At 45.2% G+C, this 22,885-nt stretch overlaps 1 protein-coding gene and 1 long non-coding RNA gene across 2 annotated transcripts in view; one reads left to right on the top strand and one right to left on the bottom strand.

The window, feature by feature from the left end:
* Positions 1 to 22,885, bottom strand: part of LOC112561497 (mucin-12-like) — a 95,937-nt gene that overhangs the window by 918 nt on the left and 72,134 nt on the right. Inside the window, exons 93-122 of the mRNA XM_025234032.1 lie at positions 17,210 to 17,364; positions 17,018 to 17,075; positions 16,420 to 16,479; positions 16,086 to 16,228; positions 15,504 to 15,636; positions 13,942 to 15,033; positions 13,528 to 13,682; positions 13,336 to 13,393; positions 12,738 to 12,797; positions 12,404 to 12,546; positions 11,819 to 11,951; positions 10,325 to 11,305; positions 9,913 to 10,067; positions 9,721 to 9,778; positions 9,123 to 9,182; positions 8,789 to 8,931; positions 8,172 to 8,304; positions 6,903 to 7,658; positions 6,548 to 6,661; positions 5,910 to 6,172; positions 5,168 to 5,312; positions 4,728 to 4,893; positions 3,569 to 3,771; positions 3,209 to 3,376; positions 2,624 to 2,903; positions 2,225 to 2,268; positions 1,829 to 1,904; positions 1,551 to 1,620; positions 1,049 to 1,156; positions 470 to 675 (exon numbers count right to left, since the gene is read on the bottom strand). Of these exons, the coding sequence (XP_025089817.1) occupies positions 470 to 675; positions 1,049 to 1,156; positions 1,551 to 1,620; positions 1,829 to 1,904; positions 2,225 to 2,268; positions 2,624 to 2,903; positions 3,209 to 3,376; positions 3,569 to 3,771; positions 4,728 to 4,893; positions 5,168 to 5,312; positions 5,910 to 6,172; positions 6,548 to 6,661; positions 6,903 to 7,658; positions 8,172 to 8,304; positions 8,789 to 8,931; positions 9,123 to 9,182; positions 9,721 to 9,778; positions 9,913 to 10,067; positions 10,325 to 11,305; positions 11,819 to 11,951; positions 12,404 to 12,546; positions 12,738 to 12,797; positions 13,336 to 13,393; positions 13,528 to 13,682; positions 13,942 to 15,033; positions 15,504 to 15,636; positions 16,086 to 16,228; positions 16,420 to 16,479; positions 17,018 to 17,075; positions 17,210 to 17,364 (6,319 nt within the window). The remainder of the gene's footprint in view (positions 1 to 469; positions 676 to 1,048; positions 1,157 to 1,550; positions 1,621 to 1,828; positions 1,905 to 2,224; positions 2,269 to 2,623; positions 2,904 to 3,208; positions 3,377 to 3,568; positions 3,772 to 4,727; positions 4,894 to 5,167; positions 5,313 to 5,909; positions 6,173 to 6,547; positions 6,662 to 6,902; positions 7,659 to 8,171; positions 8,305 to 8,788; positions 8,932 to 9,122; positions 9,183 to 9,720; positions 9,779 to 9,912; positions 10,068 to 10,324; positions 11,306 to 11,818; positions 11,952 to 12,403; positions 12,547 to 12,737; positions 12,798 to 13,335; positions 13,394 to 13,527; positions 13,683 to 13,941; positions 15,034 to 15,503; positions 15,637 to 16,085; positions 16,229 to 16,419; positions 16,480 to 17,017; positions 17,076 to 17,209; positions 17,365 to 22,885) is intronic.
* LOC112562023 lies at positions 18,297 to 22,875 on the top strand. The gene is made up of 3 exons (XR_003098764.1): positions 18,297 to 18,409; positions 21,527 to 21,601; positions 22,772 to 22,875. It is a non-coding gene; the product is annotated as an uncharacterized LOC112562023 (long non-coding RNA).

Raw genomic sequence — 22,885 nt, 5'->3', positions numbered from 1 at the left:
CATGCTCATATGAAAAACGGCAGGCTCCACTCGCCCAGGTGTTTGCGTGTCAACACCGAGTTAAGCCATCTCAAGTCGGGAAAACAATTTTTTTTCATGGTGATGGGAAAGAAACCCCCAACAGGTGCTAACAACTGATTTGCTATGACTTTGGTTACTTTTTGTAATAAATGTCTTAGATCTCGTTTCGGGTACTTGAAGTTATCTTTCAAACAGTTAGTTTTGCTTTGTTTATTTGTTTGTTTGTTAAATTTTTGGGAGGGTTGTTGCTTTCTTTTTCAAGTGACACCTCTCAAAAAGATTGCCATATGGGGTGGGGGTGGGAAGTGGGTATCTCGGAGTATTCCCAAGTTCCTCTTCATCTTTTTATCCACCCCTAACTGTCTTTTTACCGTATTAGAATCAGCACTAGGATGAAAGAACTTTCCTGGAAAATAGCCCATATCCTAGCCCAGTGCGAGGTGCTTACCTGTATGACATGGAGGAGGAGCCGGCGCCACAGGTGCCAGCACAGCGGTATACGTCGATGGGTCGTGAGACACACAAGCCATCATAGCGGTCGGTGTAGTTCAGGCGAATGGCGTCTAGTGGCACAGGACGGCAAGGTGGCTCCTTCAGCTCTACACACTTCTTGCAGCACGGCTGGTCAGGGTCCGGCACCAAGGCGTGGGTTACCTGCAGAACAGACACATGGAAGCAATAGTTGAAACTGCCTGTTCGTCTAGCACATTCAAATCAAAGAGTATGTCAGGTTGGCACAAGTGGCTGCACACACGTGTGTGTGTGTGTGCAAACAAATAAAGTGCAGTTAATCCCTCCCGTCTCTGAGGTATGCGTTGTACCTTCTATAAACAATTTTTAATCGACAAGCCAGTCGCATTTTACATTCCTCAGCAAGTATTTTAAATATTTTATTTAGTTGTTCCATTTTGAAGTGTGTTCTTGCATCTGAACTATCGAATTAACGTCCACACAATCAAGCTCCAAAGGCTGCAAATGAACAACCTACCTACAACTTAATAATTAATGTGCAAATTATTGTACTCACGTTATTACACTGCGAGACGTTCTGACAGACGGGGGGAGTACAGACAGACTTGCCGGCCTGACAAGAACAGTTCTTGCAGTTGGCCTTGTCAAACCATACTTGTTTGTCCTGAAGCAAAGTATAAACAATGCTTGAACGTTTGGTGCAATTCATGACTTGCAGTGCAGTATATATGCGTTATGCTGCTACCAAAGCAACGACGACAATAACAAGAACAGCGATGTGTGAAGACAGTAATTTATGCTTTGTCACAATCAACCCCGTCGCTAACAATATTTAAATTTCATATCTGTACACCCCTACTTATTTATTTATTGTCTGACTAAAAGCGTGATGCGATTCAAAGTTTACACCATCAATCCACTGTTTCTCGCGGTCTTCTATCTTGAATTTATTGCTATTTCTTTTTCCAGAGATGTTTTTCCTTATGTCTTCTGACAAATATAAGTATACCGTTAGAAAGCTAGGTGGATGAGCGGGATTCAGGGAGATGAAAGCTCACCTCGCACTCGCAGAAGATATTACAACTGTCTTGTTGCTGTTCTGACGTGATGTTGCAGTTCGTGTTGTTTCTGCACATTCATCAAGGTACAAGAAGAAGACTTTAGTACACATTTTACAGGCAGCAGACGCCATCATAAGGCACGACATCAGACGCAAGCACAAAAGCACACACCTCAAATAAATTGAGATGAACATACATTAAATAACCATCATGGTTATGAATATCTGATAATCTTTTCTACCTCACCGTGGATGACCGAGTGAATAAGTCCCTACCTCGTTCTTGTGCGATATCCTTGGCCGCAGGTAGCAGAACATTTCGACCACTCTGACCAGACACCTTGCTTGCAGCCTACAAAGAGACAAGTCTTCTCAAACCTGCTTCGCACGATTAGCTACACTTTCCTGTCTATGACCCACGCCTTCCTCAAACTCTTTCATGCATGCACAAGATCTACGGGTGCATACAGACATCGCAAACGCACACACACATTGCCACACAGCGTGTTCATTCTCTAAAATGTCGGAGAAAGGGGAAAAAATAACAGATATACAAGGAAGAGGACTGAAGAAGGGGAAAGTAAAAAATGATCGGAATGCCAGAAGGTGGTGGTGATGTTGGTGAAGGATGCGGGTGGATAAAGTTCTAGATGCCGAAATCAATAAACTTACAGCCTTCGCGTTCGTCACATCTGTAGCCTTTTGCAGTACACGAACTGAAGAAAAAAAAAATTAAAAGAAATGCACATTTGTTTTCAAACAGATCTTCTGAACCATACACGAATGAAGACATAGCGCAAAAAGCTTCCAATATTAGCTCATTTTACCAAAAGGTTTTGTCTCAATTTTACTGGGTCTCGATCGAGTTCATTTCCGGCACGAAATATCTGAGAACAAGAAATAAAGTAAGACGATGCCTAGTTCATCCTAGAAGTGTCTGCTAATTCAATTAAATCTGCGAAGAAGTCTTGTAGTTAGCTCGAAGCGCTTAAAAAAAAAACAAAAAAAAAAAACAACCGAACAACTCGAATCCAGCGACCACACACAATAGACGGGTGCGAGGCTACTGACCAGTTGTGACATTCCTTCGACGTACGGTCCACGTAGCCAACGGGGACCGGCATGTTTGTGTCGGGCAGGTAGCAAGGACACTCATCCTCCCGAACGCACTCGCTGCCGTCCCTGCGGTACCCGGGGACGCATTCGCAGCGCTTGGTGCAGCCGACCTCGTCTCGCTGGGAGCACACGTTGTAGGGCTGCGCGCGGTGTGCTCGGCAGGAGCGCGTGCATCGCTCGTAGTCTGTGGAGCAGCTGAGTATTTCGTTGTCAGCACACACCGGTGTCGTCGTCTCTGTGGCAGTTCAAAACACGTTTTTTTTGTTTGTTTGTTTTTGTTTTTTGGTTTTTTTTTTTTTTGTCTTAAAAGTGCCTTGCGTGTTGTATGACACCCGACGTAACTTTGACTTACTTTATCAGGGATGCAAAGCAGATTTGTTAGCTGAACACCCGTTTCTACCATTAATTACGACACCGGCTTACAAACTAGATCTTCTAGCACACAGCTGCCGCGCGGTCAGATGCTCCCCATTGACCACCCGCGGTGAGCAGGTCTGCTAGTCTGCGTGCAAGCGGCTAGGTTATCATATCAATGCTTACTCGGGGCTGTAGTTGTGGAGAAACACTCGGGACACGTGCGCGTCTGGCTGGTTCCACCAACGCACTGCGACTGCTTACAGCTGCTGTGGCAGGTCCGGGTGCGTTGCTGCAAGCAGTCTCTACACGGCGTCCAGTCAGACCACTCGCTGAAGCAGGGAGCTATGGTGGCTGAAAATATGTACACATACTCTCTATTATTATTATTATTATTTATTTTTCTCTCTGTTTATCCTTACCCCTGTGAGTGCATGCGTGCGTGCGTCTTTTGTCTCAAGATAACGGAAAAAGCTATTTCACATATCACGATCGTTACGTTGTTTAGATTTTCTTCGTGAAAGTCATGTTCAGTTGAGGACTTACATGGACAAACGTCGCTGATACAGGGCCTAGTCTCTGTGCCATTGTCACAGCTAGCTAAGTAGCCAGTGCTGACGATCTTTCTTGACTGAGATCCACGCAGCCCTCCACACTCTGCGTCGCAAGGGGACCAGTCTGAGTATGGTGGACACGTGAAACATTCTTTCTTCTTGGTGCAGTTCAGTCTGTCATTCCCGCGACACACGCTGCGCGGTGCAAGAAATACACATCTTAGGATAATTAAGCAAGACAGAAGTCGCACAATTGAATGCAAATTTGAAGCAGCACAGAAGCTACGTCATTCAAGCTTTGCAGACTGTCCATCATTTAAGCAATAAGTAACGTCACGTAAGCCACACAGAAGTACGTCATCCAATAAATGTACAACTTACGTCCTCCAGCACAATACAACAATCACGTCGTCCAAGCAACAGAACAGTTACGTCACTATTTAACAGCGGAAATTTAGCGTCATTATAGTGTCAGTGGCCAGCTGCAAAACACATTCTTAACACGTTAAACGCCTTTAGTGCTTAAAACTATTTCGGTAATCAGTTTTATAGCATCACAGCGCACAACACATTTCGGAGGTATACGTATGCACCCTCTATAAACAGTTCTCTTTTTAATCTACACGCCAGTCGCACTGTACATTCACCAACAAGTCTTTTCAATAAATAAAACTGTTTAAGCCTGACTTTGCTCCCGTCATTAAAATGTTTTACGTGTGCTTATGCAACGCATCTAAACCAGATTTTGTAAAACGTTTCTACAATTTTTTTTTTAGAATAGTTTTAAGTTTTGTAGTCATGTTCGGCATCTAGCCCCAAAAGTGAAGTCAAAGCAAAAGTCAACAGACAGTAGGTCTCTTGTAACCAGTCCCCTTCAAACTCTTAACATCTTGCTCCACTACAAAACATGTTGCAAAAGTTTCCCGTCTTTTATACATCAGTACTTCCTCTAAAACTTAGCAAAAAACCTGTTTAAAGCGTCGACGCCTGCAAAATAATGAGTATTCGTTCATTCTTCCTGTCATTAGACAACACGCGGCTGAAAAAGCAGGAGAAGATTAGCGAACGTAATGATAACACTCAAGTAAGGTATATTGATGCCAGTTCTGTAAGTTCCTCTCAAACTTTAAAGAAGAGGTAAATTAACTTGCCATCTGTAGCAGTGTGCGTTAACTGCGATTCCCTTGGTGAGATAAGTGGGGATCTCGTCGTCATCTTCAATTTCCTCACCGTCATCGGTAATACCAAGTGATCTGCCGGCTATTTTAAGGGCCAATACGTCCTCTAAAGTCTCCCGGTCGATCTCACACAGATCATCTGTGGAACCAGAAAACAAACTGTCAGAACTATAGTATCGTTCGGTAAGATAGCTAGGGTTTTGCAGTAGGGTCTAAAGTAAACCCTTCAAAACTTTCGCACCTGATCAATACCAGAAACGACTTCAAGCATAACTTTTAATATGTAACTCTACTTTCTAACAATTTCTCAAAGCCACTAGCTGATGTTTGATTGCAGAAAAAATAGAGGAAGCAGTCAGATCAGCAAAGAAAGTGTAATCCCCACAAACAGACCAGAACACAACCAACTTTACCTCTCCTCAAAGTGCAGACTGTCAGCTGCAGAATACTGATATTTCCTCTTGTACCAGGCTCAATGTTGAAAATCACTTCAATGGCTCCCTCTTCAAATCTGGCTTCATTGTACTTGCTCACCTGGCCAGGCTTTATGTTGATCGCCTGTGATACAAATTACATCTTATCTAATGTAGTTGTTCAACCAACACGAAGAGGCAAGCACTGACGTACTGAAGTTTACTTCATTCAGTTATATAACTCGTTACAATCGTATACGTTTCATAGATACTTAAGGAAATGAACATTTTCATGAAATACTTTATCTCTAGAAAAAGCATTTACCAGTAGCTTTCTGATTTGCCCGTTGCTTGCTTGTAACGTTGACTACGCATTTCCAAGATTTAACAGTGTCTAAAGGCTAAAGTTACATGTTCGTCAGAACTCTTCAACAGCGTTTATTTTTCCTGCTCTATAAGTGAACCCCTAGGAAAATTTTAGCATGTTCTGGTTCATTTATCACGCCGGCTCAACAACCTCTAACCCTATTTCATCTAAACATTCCACTCCGAGCCTCAGGCACATATGTACCAGTGACGCGGAAGATAATAATGAAATGAGCCGCACAGAGGGGAAAAGTTACATGAAAAAATTAAAATACAAGGCAAATATGTCTCCATGTTAATCTCAAAACGGAGAACATTGACAACATTGTTTACATCAGTCACTTTCAGTACAGCTTTTCTATTAGCATACACGTACGCCATCAATATCTGCCACACGTGTAGGTATGCCTTGATCGATGACGTCGATCGAGGCAGTTGAGAAGCGTCCATCAATTAACACAGAGTCAAGTGCTCCATCTGCTGGAATGGAGATAACGCATCTGACAGAACTGCCAGAGCTTTCATCATAGCTGAAGGAAAAGCCTTGAGATGGAAGCAGTTTGCCATCTTCTGTAAAGACTTTTACAGAATCGTTTGTCAGCAAGAAAGTGTCAGACCCGATCATGTCCTCGCACCCCTCTGTCAAAAACAAACAAATAAACAAACTCTTTAGTATCAGCAAACAAGCAAATAAGAAAAAATACACTTATGCCTGATTCTTGAATTAAATATATGTATTAGATATACTAAACAGTTAATATTTAGAAACGCATCTTTCATTGCAGCTTCAGCGATGTTCAGTTTAATTTTGTTCCTGCTGTTATTTCTTGGCTGTGGTTTAAAAATGCCAGTCACTTAAAACGGCAAGAGACCGATGCTCCAGGTTATTAAGGTGAAAAACATAAATTATTATAATAGATATTTCATAGAAAAAAGTCCTTCACTGCAGAAATATTCAGACTACACAAACATGACATTTGTGATGGTGCAGACTAAGCGACAACGGAAATCAACCTGAAGGTAGTACTGTAGTGTTCAATGGGGAGGTAGTACTTGATGGCGTGGAACTGCTGGCTGGTGCACCACTTGTTGGTCCTGAATGTGGGCTGGAAGATTTCGTAGGGGTAGCTGCAACAAAACATAAACTCATTCCCTGTAATACATGTACACACATTTAGTTTTCTTCCCGAAAGAAGCATTTTTACACTCTTTTGTTCTACACAGAAGTACTTTTATCAGCAGAACATGGGTTTATATATATTATTTACTCACGGTAGAAGGGAAAAACGACTGTATCTCCCTTACCTGTCGTAACGGTTCCACATTATCTAAAAGGGGTTTCATCTGGAGTTGTAAAAAAGAAACTTACGTTCATAACGTGTTGATAAAGGTAAAGGAGTTGTTCCTGGCTGTCCTGGAGGTCCTGTGGTGAGTGGACCGCTAGGAGTTGTGCCTGGCTGTCCCGGGGGTCCAGTGGTGAGTGGACCACTAGGAGTTGTACCTGGCTGTCCTGAGGGTCCCGTGGTGCTTGGACCGCTAGGTGTAGTCTCAGCTGGAAGAGTTGTTCCTGGCTGTCCTGGGGGTCCTGTGGTGAGTGGACCACTAGGAGTTGTCCCTGGCTGTCCTGGGGGTCCCGTGGTGCGTGGACCGCTAGGTGTAGTCTCAGCTGCAGGAGTTGTGCCTGGCTGTCCTGGGGTTCCTGTGGTGCCTTGACCACTAGGGGTAGTCTCAGCTTCAGGAGTTGTTCCTGGCTGTCCTGGGGGTCCTGTGGTGCGTGGACCGCTAGGTGTAGTCTCAGCTGCAGGAGTTGTGCCTGGCTGTCCTGGGGTTCCTGTGGTGCCTTGACCACTAGGGGTAGTCTCAGCTTCAGGAGTTGTTCCTGGCTGTCCTGGGGGTCCTGTGGTGCGTGGACCACTAGGTGTTGTGCCTGGCTGTCCTGGGGGTCCTGTGGTAATAGGTCCACTAGGTGTAGTCACAGCTGGAGGAGTTGTTCCTGGCTGTCCTGGGGGTCCTGTGGTGCCTTGACCACTAGGGGTAGTCTCAGCTTCAGGAGTTGTTCCTGGCTCTCCTGGGGGTCCTGTGGTCTGTGGACCGCTAGGTGTGGACACAGCTGGCGCAGGTGTTCCTGAATACCCAGGGGCGGCTTATGTATTAGTAAATGATGCCGATCTTATCGTCATTCCCCAAATTAGCTTAGAACTTATATTTCCCCTTACTTTTAAAACTTTCCTCACTTACTACATCACCTTATTTTTCATCACCTGTTTTAACTTCATTTACAAAGAATTTTCAAACACTGAAACCTTTGAGTTTTGTTTTGTTTTTAGATGTGTTGTTCTTTCTTGTTTAAGTCAGTATCATACGCAAAACTCTTTTTTTTCTATTAATATTAGCTTCTCATCTTATGATATCTCCCTCTTGCCTCTTGCTTTAAGACAAGCCATCAGTGCGGAAATCTCTATAACTTTTTTTTCCAATCACTTCCTATTTCACCAACATGACTGTCAACTAAAACCTATCAACATCTGCTGTTTCATAATGCTAAGCTTTTTCCCTAACTAATTTGGAATCAGCTATTGCTTGAATGGTGGTAGAGTTTAGGACTGGCAAACACAAGGAACCCCGGATCTATCATTACCTGTAGATGTCGGCCCACAGTATTTAAATGGAGTTGGTGCTGGAGGTTTTGCACCAGGTAGCACACTGGTGATGACACTGACGATTTTAAGAGGTCCTTGACCATCAACAAGTACTTTTCCACCTTTGGCAGGCTGTTGAAAGTCAAATAAATGATGCTTAATAATCAACGCAAATTTCTGTAACTAGGTTTCACAGTGTTCATGCTGCTAAAAAAAAAACTCATTTGAGTAACTCTTCTTGGCCACATTATTTATGCCTGCTATTTATTTCAACAGCCTAAGTGGCAACAGAAACAGCCGTCCTAACTGTTGGTAAATGTTGCTACTGTTGTTTTTCCCCTTGCATGCAGTGGCATACAGCAATCATTTGAATGATCACGAAAATAACAGGCACACACACACACACACACACACACACACACACACACACACACACACACACACACAATACATATATATATATGTGTGTGTGTGTGCATAACAGCAGTGCACGTTTTGGGGAAGGAGAATCAGTGCCGCTACAGGCAGAATGCTTGCAAAGTTATTATCTCCTCTTTTCAGCTGTATGCCAAAAAGCGCTTTACTTAGCTAAAACAAATTAAATCGCTTCACTCACTTCACTAGGTGTATAAATCACAGCATTATTTGATTGTTTAACTTGTGATGTTTCAGAAGTCAATTTCAAAAGAAACACTTTCGTTTGTTTCCCATCAGGTTGAGTGGAAGTACCATTAGCAATGACTTCATATCCAGCACCAACTACCAGACAGAAAGATTAGTGTCATACAAACAATGGTCATGCAGATGGCTCATTATTTTTCTAATGTTGGCATGCAGTTGATCATAGAGAATTGTGTCAAGTAAAGACGTTGTAAAAGTCTTTTCAGATGAAATTGTATAGTCTTTTCAGATGAAATTGTATAAGCTGCAAGAACGCCCCTCGAACTTACAAAGATCTTCAAGTGTTGGAGGCGCGCCTGGGGCCGATGTAGGTGCAGCCTCACTTGGACCTGAAACATGCACAGACACACACCTATGCAGTCAGGGCTAGTGGTGCACTCACTAAGTGTAAAGCTCAAGCAGTTTATGCACAAACATACAATCCAAAGCACAATCCCTCATTACTATCGAAATCAGACAATTCACCCATCAAAAAAAAACATAAGTCAATAATTCGCCATGCTGCTCAACACATTTAGAGGTGGCCACCTACACACATGTCATGTCCTTTACTTCTCCATCATATGCAGCATAGAGAGGCCACCATACAGTAAATAAGTAAGCCCAAACATCAATCTACCTCATTTCCATCCTTTCAACAAAACAGTTTTTAAACTAAACAAACCTTCACCATTTCAACCTCATGATAAAGCAAAGTGTCACGCCAGGAAAGCAGCCTCTCAAATAGTTGCCACAATTTTCAAACTTTTATTTTGGTCTAACATTACTTTAACTTTCATGCCAGTGCATCTAGCCTCTTTAGCAGCCTCTCATTCAAACATTAGACCGTGTCTTTCACAAAATAAAAAAACCAAAAACACAACTCACCTTGGTTTATCTCAACAATCACTTGGTCGTTTTTGTGCAGTGTAACAAGTTTCTCATCCTGCCGACAAAAAGACAAACATGATGTCAACAATTATTTTGGAACTTATCAGCTACACCAATCTGGCTGCAAACACAAACCAAAGGAATTTCTCACGTATGACAATAACTATCACAGCAAAAATGGAAAAGTACCTTCAAATACACAGTCCTGTTTTCCACTGCAACAGCACTATCCACATTGGTTCCCCTTGGGAATGTAGTCTGCTCAAACACAATGTCCTTATCAGTTGGGATCAACTGTACAGACCCAGGAGGTGGAACCTGATAACTCATCTCTTGTGGACAACCTGTAACAACAGCAAAATCACAAGCCACATTTAGGTGTAATGTCTCTTCATATTCACTGCAGCAATAATCAAATGGCACCAGAAATCTTAAAAACTCATTTTACCATTGACAGGTCAACTGCATTCAGTTGTCCCCAGCCACTCTCTTTAACCATTTCATTCTAGATTTGTATTCAAATGAAAAAGAAGCAGCATCGCTCAAAACACTCACTCACAACCATGCACACCTACACCGACACACAAACAAAGAAACTTACGTTCATAAGGTGTTGATGGAGGTAATGGAGTTGTACCTGGCTGTCCTGGGGGTCCTGGGGGTCCTGTGGTGCGTGGACCACTAGGTGTGGTTTCAGCTTCAGGAGTTGTGCCTGGCTGTCCTGGGGGTCCTGTGGTGCGTGGACCACTAGGTGTTGTGCCTGGCTGTCCTTGGGGTCCTGTGGTGCCTGGACCGCTAGGAGTAGTCTCAGCTGCAGGAGTTGTGCCTGGCTGGCCTGGGGGTCCCGTTGTGCGTGGACCACTAGGAGTTGTGCCTGGCTGTCCTGGAGGTCCTGGGGGTCCCGTGGTGCCTGGACCGCTAGGTGTAGTCTCAGCTGCAGGTGTTGTGCCTGGCTGTCCTGGGGGTCCTGTGGTAATAGGTCCACTAGGTGTAGTCACAGCTGGAGGAGTTGTTCCTGGCTGTCCCGCTGGTCCTGTGGTGCCTTGACCACTAGGGGTAGTCTCAGCTTCAGGAGTTGTTCCTGGTTGTCCTGGGGGTCCTGTGGTGCGTGGACCACTAGGTGTTGTGCCTGGCTGTCCTGGAGGACCTGGGGGTCCTGTGGTGCGTGGACCGCTAGTTGTAGTCTCAGCTGGAAGAGTTGTGCCTGGCTGTCCTGGGGGTCCCGTGGTGCCTGGACCGCTAGGAGTAGTCTCAGCTGCAGGAGTTGTGCCTGGCTGGCCTGGGGGTCCCGTGGTGCCTGGACCGCTAGGAGTAGTCTCAGCTGCAGGAGTTGTGCCTGGCTGGCCTGGGGGTCCCGTTGTGCGTGGACCACTAGGTGTTGTGCCTGGCTGTCCTGGGGGTCCTGTGGTAATAGGTCCACTAGGTGTAGTCACAGCTGGAGGAGTTGTTCCTGGCTGTCCTGGGGGTCCTGTGGTGCCTTGACCACTAGGGGTAGTCTCAGCTTCAGGAGTTGTTCCTGGCTCTCCTGGGGGTCCTGTGGTCTGTGGACCGCTAGGTGTGGACACAGCTGGCGCAGGTGTTCCTGAATACCCAGGGGCGGCTTATGTATTAGTAAATGATGCCGATCTTATCGTCATTCTCCAAATTAGCTTAGAACTTATATTTCCCCTTACTTTTAAAACTTTCCTCTCTTACTACATCACCTTATTTTTCATCACCTGTTTTAACTTCATTTACAAAGAATTTTCAAACACTGAAACCTTTGACTTTTGTTTTGTTTTTAGATGTGTTGTTCTTTCTTGTTTAAGTCAGTATCATACGCAAAACTCTTTTTTTTCTATTAATATTAGCTTCTCATCTTATGATATCTCCCTCTTGCCTCTTGCTTTAAGACAAGCCATCAGTGCGAAAATCTCTATAACTTTTTTTTCCAATCACTTCCTATTTCACCAACATGACTGTCAACTAAAACCTATCAACATCTGCTGTTTCATAATGCTAAGCTTTTTCCCTAACTAATTTGGAATCAGCTATTGCTTGAATGGTGGTAGAGTTTAGGACTGGCAAACACAAGGAACCCCGGATCTATCATTACCTGTAGATGTCGGCCCACAGTATTTAAATGGAGTTGGTGCTGGAGGTTTTGCACCAGGTAGCACACTGGTGATGACACTGACGATTTTAAGAGGTCCTTGACCATCAACAAGTACTTTTCCACCTTTGGCAGGCTGTTGAAAGTCAAATAAATGATGCTTAATAATCAACGCAAATTTCTGTAACTAGGTTTCACAGTGTTCATGCTGCTAAAAAAAAAACTCATTTGAGTAACTCTTCTTGGCCACATTATTTATGCCTGCTATTTATTTCAACAGCCTAAGTGGCAACAGAAACAGCCGTCCTAACTGTTGGTAAATGTTGCTACTGTTGTTTTTCCCCTTGCATGCAGTGGCATACAGCAATCATTTGAATGATCACGAAAATAACAGGCACACACACACACACACACACACAATACATATATATATATGTGTGTGTGTGTGCATAACAGCAGTGCACGTTTTGGGGAAGGAGAATCAGTGCCGCTACAGGCAGAATGCTTGCAAAGTTATTATCTCCTCTTTTCAGCTGTATGCCAAAAAGCGCTTTACTTAGCTAAAACAAATTAAATCGCTTCACTCACTTCACTAGGTGTATAAATCACAGCATTATTTGATTGTTTAACTTGTGATGTTTCAGAAGTCAATTTCAAAAGAAACACTTTCGTTTGTTTCCCATCAGGTTGAGTGGAAGTACCATTAGCAATGACTTCATATCCAGCACCAACTACCAGACAGAAAGATTAGTGTCATACAAACAATGGTCATGCAGATGGCTCATTATTTTTCTAATGTTGGCATGCAGTTGATCATAGAGAATTGTGTCAAGTAAAGACGTTGTAAAAGTCTTTTCAGATGAAATTGTATAGTCTTTTCAGATGAAATTGTATAAGCTGCAAGAACGCCCCTCGAACTTACAAAGATCTTCAAGTGTTGGAGGCGCGCCTGGGGCCGATGTAGGTGCAGCCTCACTTGGACCTGAAACATGCACAGACACACACCTATGCAGTCAGGGCTAGTGGTGCACTCACTAAGTGTAAAGCTCAAGCAGTTTATGCACAAACATACAATCCAAAGCACAATCCCTCATTACTATCGAAATCAGACAATTCCTCCATCAAAAAAAAACATAAGTCAATAATTCGCCATGCTGCTCAACACATTTAGAGGTGGCCACCTACACACATGTCATGTCCTTTACTTCTCCATCATATGCAGCATAGAGAGGCCACCATACAGTAAATAAGTAAGCCCAAACATCAATCTACCTCATTTCCATCCTTTCAACAAAACAGTTTTTAAACTAAACAAACCTTGACCATTTCAACCTCATGATAAAGCAAAGTGTCACGCCAGGAAAGCAGCCTCTCAAATAGTTGCCACAATTTTCAAACTTTTATTTTGGTCTAACATTACTTTAACTTTCATGCCAGTGCATCTAGCCTCTTTAGCAGCCTCTCATTCAAACATTAGACCGTGTCTTTCACAAAATAAAAAAACCAAAAACACAACTCACCTTGGTTTATCTCAACAATCACTTGGTCGTTTTTGTGCAGTGTAACAAGTTTCTCATCCTGCCGACAAAAAGACAAACATGATGTCAACAATTATTTTGGAACTTATCAGCTACACCCATCTGGCTGCAAACACAAACCAAAGGAATTTCTCACGTATGACAATAACTATCACAGCAAAAATGGAAAAGTACCTTCAAATACACAGTCCTGTTTTCCACTGCAACAGCACTATCCACATTGGTTCCCCTTGGGAATGTAGTCTGCTCAAACACAATGTCCTTATCAGTTGGGATCAACTGTACAGACCCAGGAGGTGGAACCTGATAACTCATCTCTTGTGGACAACCTGTAACAACAGCAAAATCACAAGCCACATTTAGGTGTAATGTCTCTTCATATTCACTGCAGCAATGGCATCAAATGGCACCAGAAATCTTAAAAACTCATTTTACCATTGACAGGTCAACTGCATTCAGTTGTCCCCAGCCACTCTCTTTAACCATTTCATTCTAGATTTGTATTCAAATGAAAAAGAAGCAGCATCGCTCAAAACACTCACTCACAACCATGCACACCTACACCGACACACAAACAAAGAAACTTACGTTCATAAGGTGTTGATGGAGGTAATGGAGTTGTACCTGGCTGTCCTGGGGGTCCTGGGGGTCCTGTGGTGCGTGGACCACTAGGTGTGGTTTCAGCTTCAGGAGTTGTGCCTGGCTGTCCTGGGGGTCCTGTGGTGCGTGGACCACTAGGTGTTGTGCCTGGCTGTCCTGGGGGTCCTGTGGTGCGTGGACCGCTAGGTGTAGTCTCAGCTTCAGGAGTTGTGCCTGGCTGTCCTGGGGGTCCCGTGGTGCCTGGACCGCTAGGAGTAGTCTCAGCTGCAGGAGTTGTGCCTGGCTGGCCTGGGGGTCCCGTTGTGCGTGGACCACTAGGAGTTGTGCCTGGCTGTCCTGGAGGTCCTGGGGGTCCCGTGGTGCCTGGACCGCTAGGTGTAGTCTCAGCTGCAGGTGTTGTGCCTGGCTGTCCTGGGGGTCCTGTGGTAATAGGTCCACTAGGTGTAGTCACAGCTGGAGGAGTTGTTCCTGGCTGTCCCGCTGGTCCTGTGGTGCCTTGACCACTAGGGGTAGTCTCAGCTTCAGGAGTTGTTCCTGGTTGTCCTGGGGGTCCTGTGGTGCGTGGACCACTAGGTGTTGTGCCTGGCTGTCCTGGAGGACCTGGGGGTCCTGTGGTGCGTGGACCGCTAGTTGTAGTCTCAGCTGGAAGAGTTGTGCCTGGCTGTCCTGGGGGTCCCGTGGTGCCTGGACCGCTAGGAGTAGTCTCAGCTGCAGGAGTTGTGCCTGGCTGGCCTGGGGGTCCCGTGGTGCCTGGACCGCTAGGAGTAGTCTCAGCTGCAGGAGTTGTGCCTGGCTGGCCTGGGGGTCCCGTTGTGCGTGGACCACTAGGTGTTGTGCCTGGCTGTCCTGGGGGTCCTGTGGTAATAGGTCCACTAGGTGTAGTCACAGCTGGAGGAGTTGTTCCTGGCTGTCCTGGGGGTCCTGTGGTGCCTTGACCACTAGGGGTAGTCTCAGCTTCAGGAGTTGTTCCTGGCTCTCCTGGGGGTCCTGTGGTCTGTGGACCGCTAGGTGTGGACACAGCTGGCGCAGGTGTTTCCTGAATACCCAGGGGCGGCTTATGTATTAGTAAATGATGCCGATCTTATCGTCATTCTCCAAATTAGCTTAGAACTTATATTTCCCCTTACTTTTAAAACTTTCCTCACTTACTACATCACCTTATTTTTCATCACCTGTTTTAACTTCATTTACAAAGAATTTTCAAACACTGAAACCTTTGACTTTTGTTTTGTTTTTAGATGTGTTGTTCTTTCTTGTTTAAGTCAGTATCATACGCAAAACTCATTTTTTTTCTATTAATATTAGCTTCTCATCTTATGATATCTCCCTCTTGCCTCTTGCTTTAAGACAAGCCATCAGTGCGAAAATCTCTATAACTTTTTTTTCCAATCACTTCCTATTTCACCAACATGACTGTCAACTAAAACCTATCAACATCTGCTGTTTCATAATGCTAAGCTTTTTCCCTAACTAATTTGGAATCAGCTATTGCTTGAATGGTGGTAGAGTTTAGGACTGGCAAACACAAGGAACCCCGGATCTATCATTACCTGTAGATGTCGGCCCACAGTATTTAAATGGAGTTGGTGCTGGAGGTTTTGCACCAGGTAGCACACTGGTGATGACACTGACGATTTTAAGAGGTCCTTGACCATCAACAAGTACTTTTCCACCTTTGGCAGGCTGTTGAAAGTCAAATAAATGATGCTTAATAATCAACGCAAATTTCTGTAACTAGGTTTCACAGTGTTCATGCTGCTAAAAAAAAACTCATTTGAGTAACTCTTCTTGGCCACATTATTTATGCCTGCTATTTATTTCAACAGCCTAAGTGGCAACAGAAACAGCCGTCCTAACTGTTGGTAAATGTTGCTACTGTTGTTTTTCCCCTTGCATGCAGTGGCATACAGCAATCATTTGAATGATCACGAAAAAGACAGGCACACACACACACACACACACACAATACATATATATATGTGTGTGTGTGTGCATAACAGCAGTGCACGTTTTGAGGAAGGAGAATCAGTGCCGCTACAGGCAGAATGCTTGCAAAGTTATTATCTCCTCTTTTCAGCTGTATGCCAAAAAGCGCTTTACTTAGCTAAAACAAATTAAATCGCTTCACTCACTTCACTAGGTGTATAAATCACAGCATTATTTGATTGTTTAACTTGTGATGTTTCAGAAGTCAATTTCAAAAGAAACACTTTCGTTTGTTTCCCATCAGGTTGAGTGGAAGTACCATTAGCAATGACTTCATATCCAGCACCAACTACCAGACAGAAAGATTAGTGTCATACAAACAATGGTCATGCAGATGGCTCATTATTTTTCTAATGTTGGCATGCAGTTGATCATAGAGAATTGTGTCAAGTAAAGACGTTGTAAAAGTCTTTTCAGATGAAATTGTATAGTCTTTTCAGATGAAATTGTATAAGCTGCAAGAACGCCCCTCGAACTTACAAAGATCTTCAAGTGTTGGAGGCGCGCCTGGGGCCGATGTAGGTGCAGCCTCACTTGGACCTGAAACATGCACAGACACACACCTATGCAGTCAGGGCTAGTGGTGCACTCACTAAGTGTAAAGCTCAAGCAGTTTATGCACAAACATACAATCCAAAGCACAATCCCTCATTACTATCGAAATCAGACAATTCCTCCATCAAAAAAAAACATAAGTCAATAATTCGCCATGCTGCTCAACACATTTAGAGGTGGCCACCTACACACATGTCATGTCCTTTACTTCTCCATCATATGCAGCATAGAGAGGCCACCATACAGTAAATAAGTAAGCCCAAACATCAATCTACCTCATTTCCATCCTTTCAACAAAACAGTTTTTAAACTAAACAAACCTTGACCATTTCAACCTCATGATAAAGCAAAGTGTCACGCCAGGAAAGCAGCCTCTCAAATAGTTGCCACAATTTTCAAACTTTTATTTTGGTCTAACATTACTTTAACTTTCATGCCAGTGCATCTAGCCTCTTTAGCAGCCTCTCATTCAAACATTAGACCGTGTCTTTCACAAAATAAAAAAACCAAAAACACAACTCACCTTGGTTTATCTCAACAATCACTTGGTCGTTTTTGTGCAGTGTAACAAGTTTCTCATCCTGCCGACAAAAAGACAAACATGATGTCAACAATTATTTTGGAACTTATCAGCTACACCAATCTGGCTGCAAACACAAACCAAAGGAATTTCTCACGTATGACAATAACTATCACAGCAAAAATGGAAAAGTACCTTCAAATACACAGTCCTGTTTTCCACTGCAACAGCACTATCCACATTGGTTCCCCTTGGGAATGTAGTCTGCTCAAACACAATGTCCTTATCAGTTGGGATCAACTGTACAGACCCAGGAGGTGGAACCTGATAACTCATCTCTTGTGGACAACCTGTAACAACAGCAAAATCACAAGCCACATTTAGGTGTAATGTCTCTTCATATTCACTGCAGCAATGGCATCAAATGGCACCAGAAATCTTAAAAACTCATTTTACCATTGACAGGTCAACTGCATTCAGTTGTCCCCAGCCACTCTCTTTAACCATTTCATTCTAGATTTGTATTCAAATGAAAAAGAAGCAGCATCGCTCAAAACACTCACTCACAACCATGCACACCTACACCGACACACAAACAAAGAAACTTACGTTCATAAGGTGTTGATGGAGGTAATGGAGTTGTACCTGGCTGTCCTGGGGGTCCTGGGGTCCTGTGGTGCGTGGACCACTAGGTGTGGTTTCAGCTTCAGGAGTTGTGCCTGCTGTCCTGGGGTCCTGTGGTGCGTGGACCACTAGGTGTAGTCTCAGCTTCAGGAGTTGTGCCTGGCTGTCCTGGGGGTCCCGTGGTGCCTGGACCGCTAGGAGTAGTCTCAGCTGCAGGAGTTTGCCTGGCTGGCCTGGGGGTCCCGTTGTGCGTGGACCACTAGGAGTTGTGCCTGGCTGTCCTGGAGGTCCTGGGGGTCCCGTGTGCCTGGACCGCTAGGTGTAGTCTCAGCTGCAGGTGTTGTGCCTGGCTGTCCTGGGGGTCCTGTGGTAATAGGTCCACTAGGTGTAGTCACAGCTGGAGGAGTTGTTCCTGGCTGTCCCGCTGGTCCTGTGGTGCCTTGACCACTAGGGGTAGTCTCAGCTTCAGGAGTTGTTCCTGGTTGTCCTGGGGGTCCTGTGGTGCGTGGACCACTAGGTGTTGTGCCTGGCTGTCCTGGAGGACCTGGGGGTCCTGTGGTGCGTGGACCGCTAGTTGTAGTCTCAGCTGGAAGAGTTGTGCCTGGCTGTCTGGGGGTCCGTGGTGCCTGGACCGCTAGGAGTAGTCTCAAGCTGCAGGAGTTGTGCCTGGCTGGCCTGGGGGTCCCGTGGTGCCTGGACCGCTAGGAGTAGTCTCAGCTGCAGGAGTTGTGCCTGGCTGGCCTGGGGGTCCCGTTGTGCGTGGACCACTAGGTGTTGTGCCTGGCTGTCCTGGGGGTCCTGTGGTAATAGGTCCACTAGGTGTAGTCACAGCTGGAGGAGTTGTTCCTGCTGTCCTGGGGTCCTGTGGTGCCTTGACCACTAGGGGTAGTCTCAGCTTCAGGAGTTGTTCCTGGCTCTCCTGGGTCCTGTGGTCTGTGGACCCGCTAGGTGTGGACACAGCTGGCGCAGGTGTTCCTGAATACCCAGGGGCGGCTTATGTATTAGTAAATGATGCCGATCTTATCGTCATTCTCCAAATTAGCTTAGAACTTATATTTCCCCTTACTTTTAAAACTTTCCTCACTTACTACATCACCTTATTTTTCATCACCTGTTTTAACTTCATTTACAAAGAATTTTCAAACACTGAAACCTTTGACTTTTGTTTTGTTTTTAGATGTGTTGTTCTTTCTTGTTTAAGTCAGTATCATACGCAAAACTCATTTTTTTCTATTAATATTAGCTTCTCATCTTATGATATCTCCCTCTTGCCTCTTGCTTTAAGACAAGCCATCAGTGCGAAAATCTCTATAACTTTTTTTTCCAATCACTTCCTATTTCACCAACATGACTGTCAACTAAAACCTATCAACATCTGCTGTTTCATAATGCTAAGCTTTTTCCCTAACTAATTTGGAATCACTATTGCTTGAATGGTGGTAGAGTTTAGGACTGGCAAACACAAGGAACCCCGGATCTATCATTACCTGTAGATGTCGGCCCACAGTATTTAAATGGAGTTGGTGCTGGAGTTTTGCACCAGGTAGCACACTGGTGATGACACTGACGATTTTAAGAGGTCCTGACCATCAACAAGTACTTTTCCACCTTTGGCAGGCTGTTGAAAGTCAAAATAAATGATGCTTAATAATCAACGCAAATTTCTGTAACTAGGTTTCACAGTGTTCATAGCTGCTAAAAAAAAACTCATTTGAGTAACTCTTCTTGGCCACATTATTTATGCCTGCTATTTATTTCAACAGCCTAAGTGGCAAACAGAAAACAGCCGTCCTAACTGTTGGTAAATGTTGCTACTGTTGTTTTTCCCCTTGCATGCAGTGGCATACAGCAATCATTTGAATGATCACGAAAAAGACAGGCCACACACACACACACACACACACACACACACAATACATATATATATAGTGTGTGTGTGTGCATAACAGCAGTGCACGTTTTGAGGAAGGAGAATCAGTGCGCTACAGGCAGAATGCTTGCAAAAGTTATTATCTCCTCTTTTCAGCTGTATGCCAAAAAAGCGCATTTACTTAGCTAAAACAAATTAAATCGCTTCACTCACTTCACTAGGTGTATAAATCACAGCATTATTTGATTGTTTAACTTGTGATGTTTCAGAAGTCAATTTCAAAAGAAACACTTTCGTTTGTTTCCCATCAGGTTGAGTGGAAGTACCATTAGCAATGACTTCATATCCAGCACCAACTACCAGACAGAAAGATTAGTGTCATACAAACAATGGTCATGCAGATGGCTCATTATTTTTCTAATGTTGGCATGCAGTTGATCATAGAGAATTGTGTCAAGTAAGACGTTGTAAAAGTCTTTCAGATGAAATTGTATAGTCTTTTTCAGATGAAATTGTATAAGCTGCAAGAACGCCCTCGAACTTACAAAGATCTTCAAGTGTTGGAGGCGCGCCTGGGGCCGATGTAGGTGGCAGCCTCACTTGGACCTGAAACATGCACAGACACACACCTATGCAGTCAGGGCTAGTGGTGCACTCACTAAGTGTAAAGCTCAAGCAGTTTATGCACAAACATACAATCCAAAGCACAATCCCTCATTACTATCGAAATCAGACAATTCCCCCATCAAAAAAAAACATAAGTCAATAATTCGCCATGCTGCTCAACACATTTAGAGGTGGCCACCTACACACATGTCATGTCCTTTACTTCTCCATCATATGCAGCATAGAGAGGCCACCATACAGTAAATAAGTAAGCCCAAACATCAATCTACCTCATTTCCATCCTTTCAACAAAACAGTTTTAAACTAAACAAACCTTCACCATTTCAACCTCATGATAAAGCAAAGTGTCACGCCAGGAAGCAGCCTCTCAAATAGTTGCCACAATTTTCAAACTTTTATTTTGTCTAACATTACTTTAACTTTCATGCAGTGCATCTAGCCTCTTTAGCAGCCTCTCATTCAAACATTAGACCGTGTCTTTCACAAAATAAAAAAAAACCAAAACACAACTCACCTTGGTTTATCTCAACAATCACTTGGTCGTTTTTGTGCAGTGTAACAAGTTTCTCATCCTGCGACAAAAAGACAAACATGATGTCAACAATTATTTTGGAACTTATCAGCTACACCAATCTGGCTGCAAACACAAACCAAAGGAATTTCTCACGTATGACAATAACTATCACAGCAAAAATGGAAAAGTACTTCAAATACACAGTCCTGTTTTCCACTGCAACAGCACTATCCACATTGGTTCCCTTGGGATGTAGTCTGCTCAAACACAATGTCCTTATCAGTTGGGATCAACTGTACAGACCAGAGGTGGAACCTGATAACTCATCTCTTGTGGACAACCTGTAACAACAGCAAATCACAAAGCCACATTTAGGTGTAATGTCTCTTCATATTCACTGCAGCAATAATCAAATGGCACCAGAAAATCTTAAAAACTCATTTACCATTGACAGGTCAACTGCATTCAGTTGTCCCCAGCCACTCTCTTTAACCATTTCATTCTAGATTTGTATTCAAATGAAAAAGAAGCAGCATCGCTCAAAACACTCACTCACAACCATGCACACCTATACCGCACACAAACAAAGAAACTTACGTTCATAAGGTGTTGATGGAGGTAATGGAGTTGTACCTGGCTGTCCTGGGGGTCCTGGGGTCCTGTGGTGCGTGGACCACTAGGTGTGGTTTCAGCTTCAGGAGTTGTGCCTGGCTGTCCTGGGGGTCCTGTGGTGCGTGGACCGCTAGGTGTAGTCTCAGCTTCAGGAGTTGTGCCTGGCTGTCCTGGGGGTCCCGTGTGTGCCTGGACCGCTAGAGTAGTCTCAGCTGCAGGAGTTGTGCCTGGCTGCCTGGGGGTCCCGTTGTGCGTGGACCACTAGGAGTTGTGCCTGGCTGTCCTGGAGGTCCTGGTGGTCCTGTGGTGCCTGGACCGCTAGGTGTAGTCTCAGCTGCAGGTGTTGTGCCTGGCTGTCCTGGGGGTCCTGTGGTAATAGGTCCACTAGTGTAGTCACAGCTGGAGGAGTTGTTCCTGGCTGTCCCGCTGGTCCTGTGGTGCCTTGACCACTAGGGGTAGTCTCAGCTTCAGGAGTTGTTCCTGGTTGTCCTGGGGGTCCTGTGGTGCGTGGACCACTAGGTGTTGTGCCTGGCTGTCCTGGAGGACCTGGGGGTCCTGTGGTGCGTGGACCGCTAGGTGTAGTCTCAGCTGGAAGAGTTGTGCCTGGCTGTCCTGGGGGTCCTGTGGTGCGTGGACCACTAGGTGTAGTCACAGCTGGAAGAGTTGTGCCTGGCTGTCCTGGGGGTCCTGTGGTGCCTTGACCACTAGGTGTGGTTTCAGCTTGAGGAGTTGTGCCTGGCTGGCCTGGGGGTCCTGTGGTGCGTGGACCACTAGGTGTTGTGCCTGTCTGTCCTGGGGGTCCTGTGGTGCCTTGACCGCTAGGTGTAGTCTCAGCTTCAGGAGTTGTGCCTGGCTGTCCTGGGGGTCCTGTGGTGCGTGGACCACTAGGTGTGGTTTCAGCTTGAGGAGTTGTGCCTGGCTGGCCTGGGGGTCCTGTGGTGCGTGGACCACTAGGTGTTGTGCCTGGCTGTCCTGGGGGTCCCGTTGTGCGTGGACCACTAGGAGTTGTGCCTGGCTGTCCTGGAGGTCCTTGTGGTCCTGTTGTGCCTGGACCGCTAGGTGTAGTCTCAGCTGCAGGTGTTGTGCCTGGCTGTCCTGGGGGTCCTGTGGTAATAGGTCCACTAGGTGTAGTCACAGCTGGAGGTGTTGTTCCTGGCTGTCCCGCTGGTCCTGTGGTGCCTTGACCACTAGGGGTAGTCTCAGCTTCAGGAGTTGTTCCTGGTTGTCCTGGGGGTCCTGTGGTGCGTGGACCACTAGGTGTTGTGCCTGGCTGTCCTGGAGGACCTGGGGTCCTGTGGTGCGTGGACCGCTAGGTTGTAGTCTCAGCTGGAAGAGTTGTGCCTGGCTGTCCTGGGGGTCCCGTGGTGCCTGGACCGCTAGGAGTAGTCTCAGCTGCAGGAGTTGTGCCTGGCTGGCCTGGGGTCCGTGGTGCCTGGACCGCTAGGAGTAGTCTCAGCTGCAGGAGTTGTGCCTGGCTGGCCTGGGGGTCCCGTTGTGCGTGGACCACTAGGTGTTGTGCCTGGCTGTCCTGGGGGTCCTGTGGTAATAGGTCCACTAGGTGTAGTCACAGCTGGAGGAGTTGTTCCTGGCTGTCCTGGGGGCCTGTGGTGCCTTGACCACTAGG

Source organism: Pomacea canaliculata, linkage group LG4 (genome assembly GCF_003073045.1).
Source record: "Pomacea canaliculata isolate SZHN2017 linkage group LG4, ASM307304v1, whole genome shotgun sequence".
Classification (NCBI taxonomy): Eukaryota; Metazoa; Mollusca; class Gastropoda; order Architaenioglossa; family Ampullariidae; genus Pomacea; species Pomacea canaliculata.
Note: the sequence above shows the minus strand (reverse complement) of the source record. Positions and strands in the feature narration are given on the sequence as shown.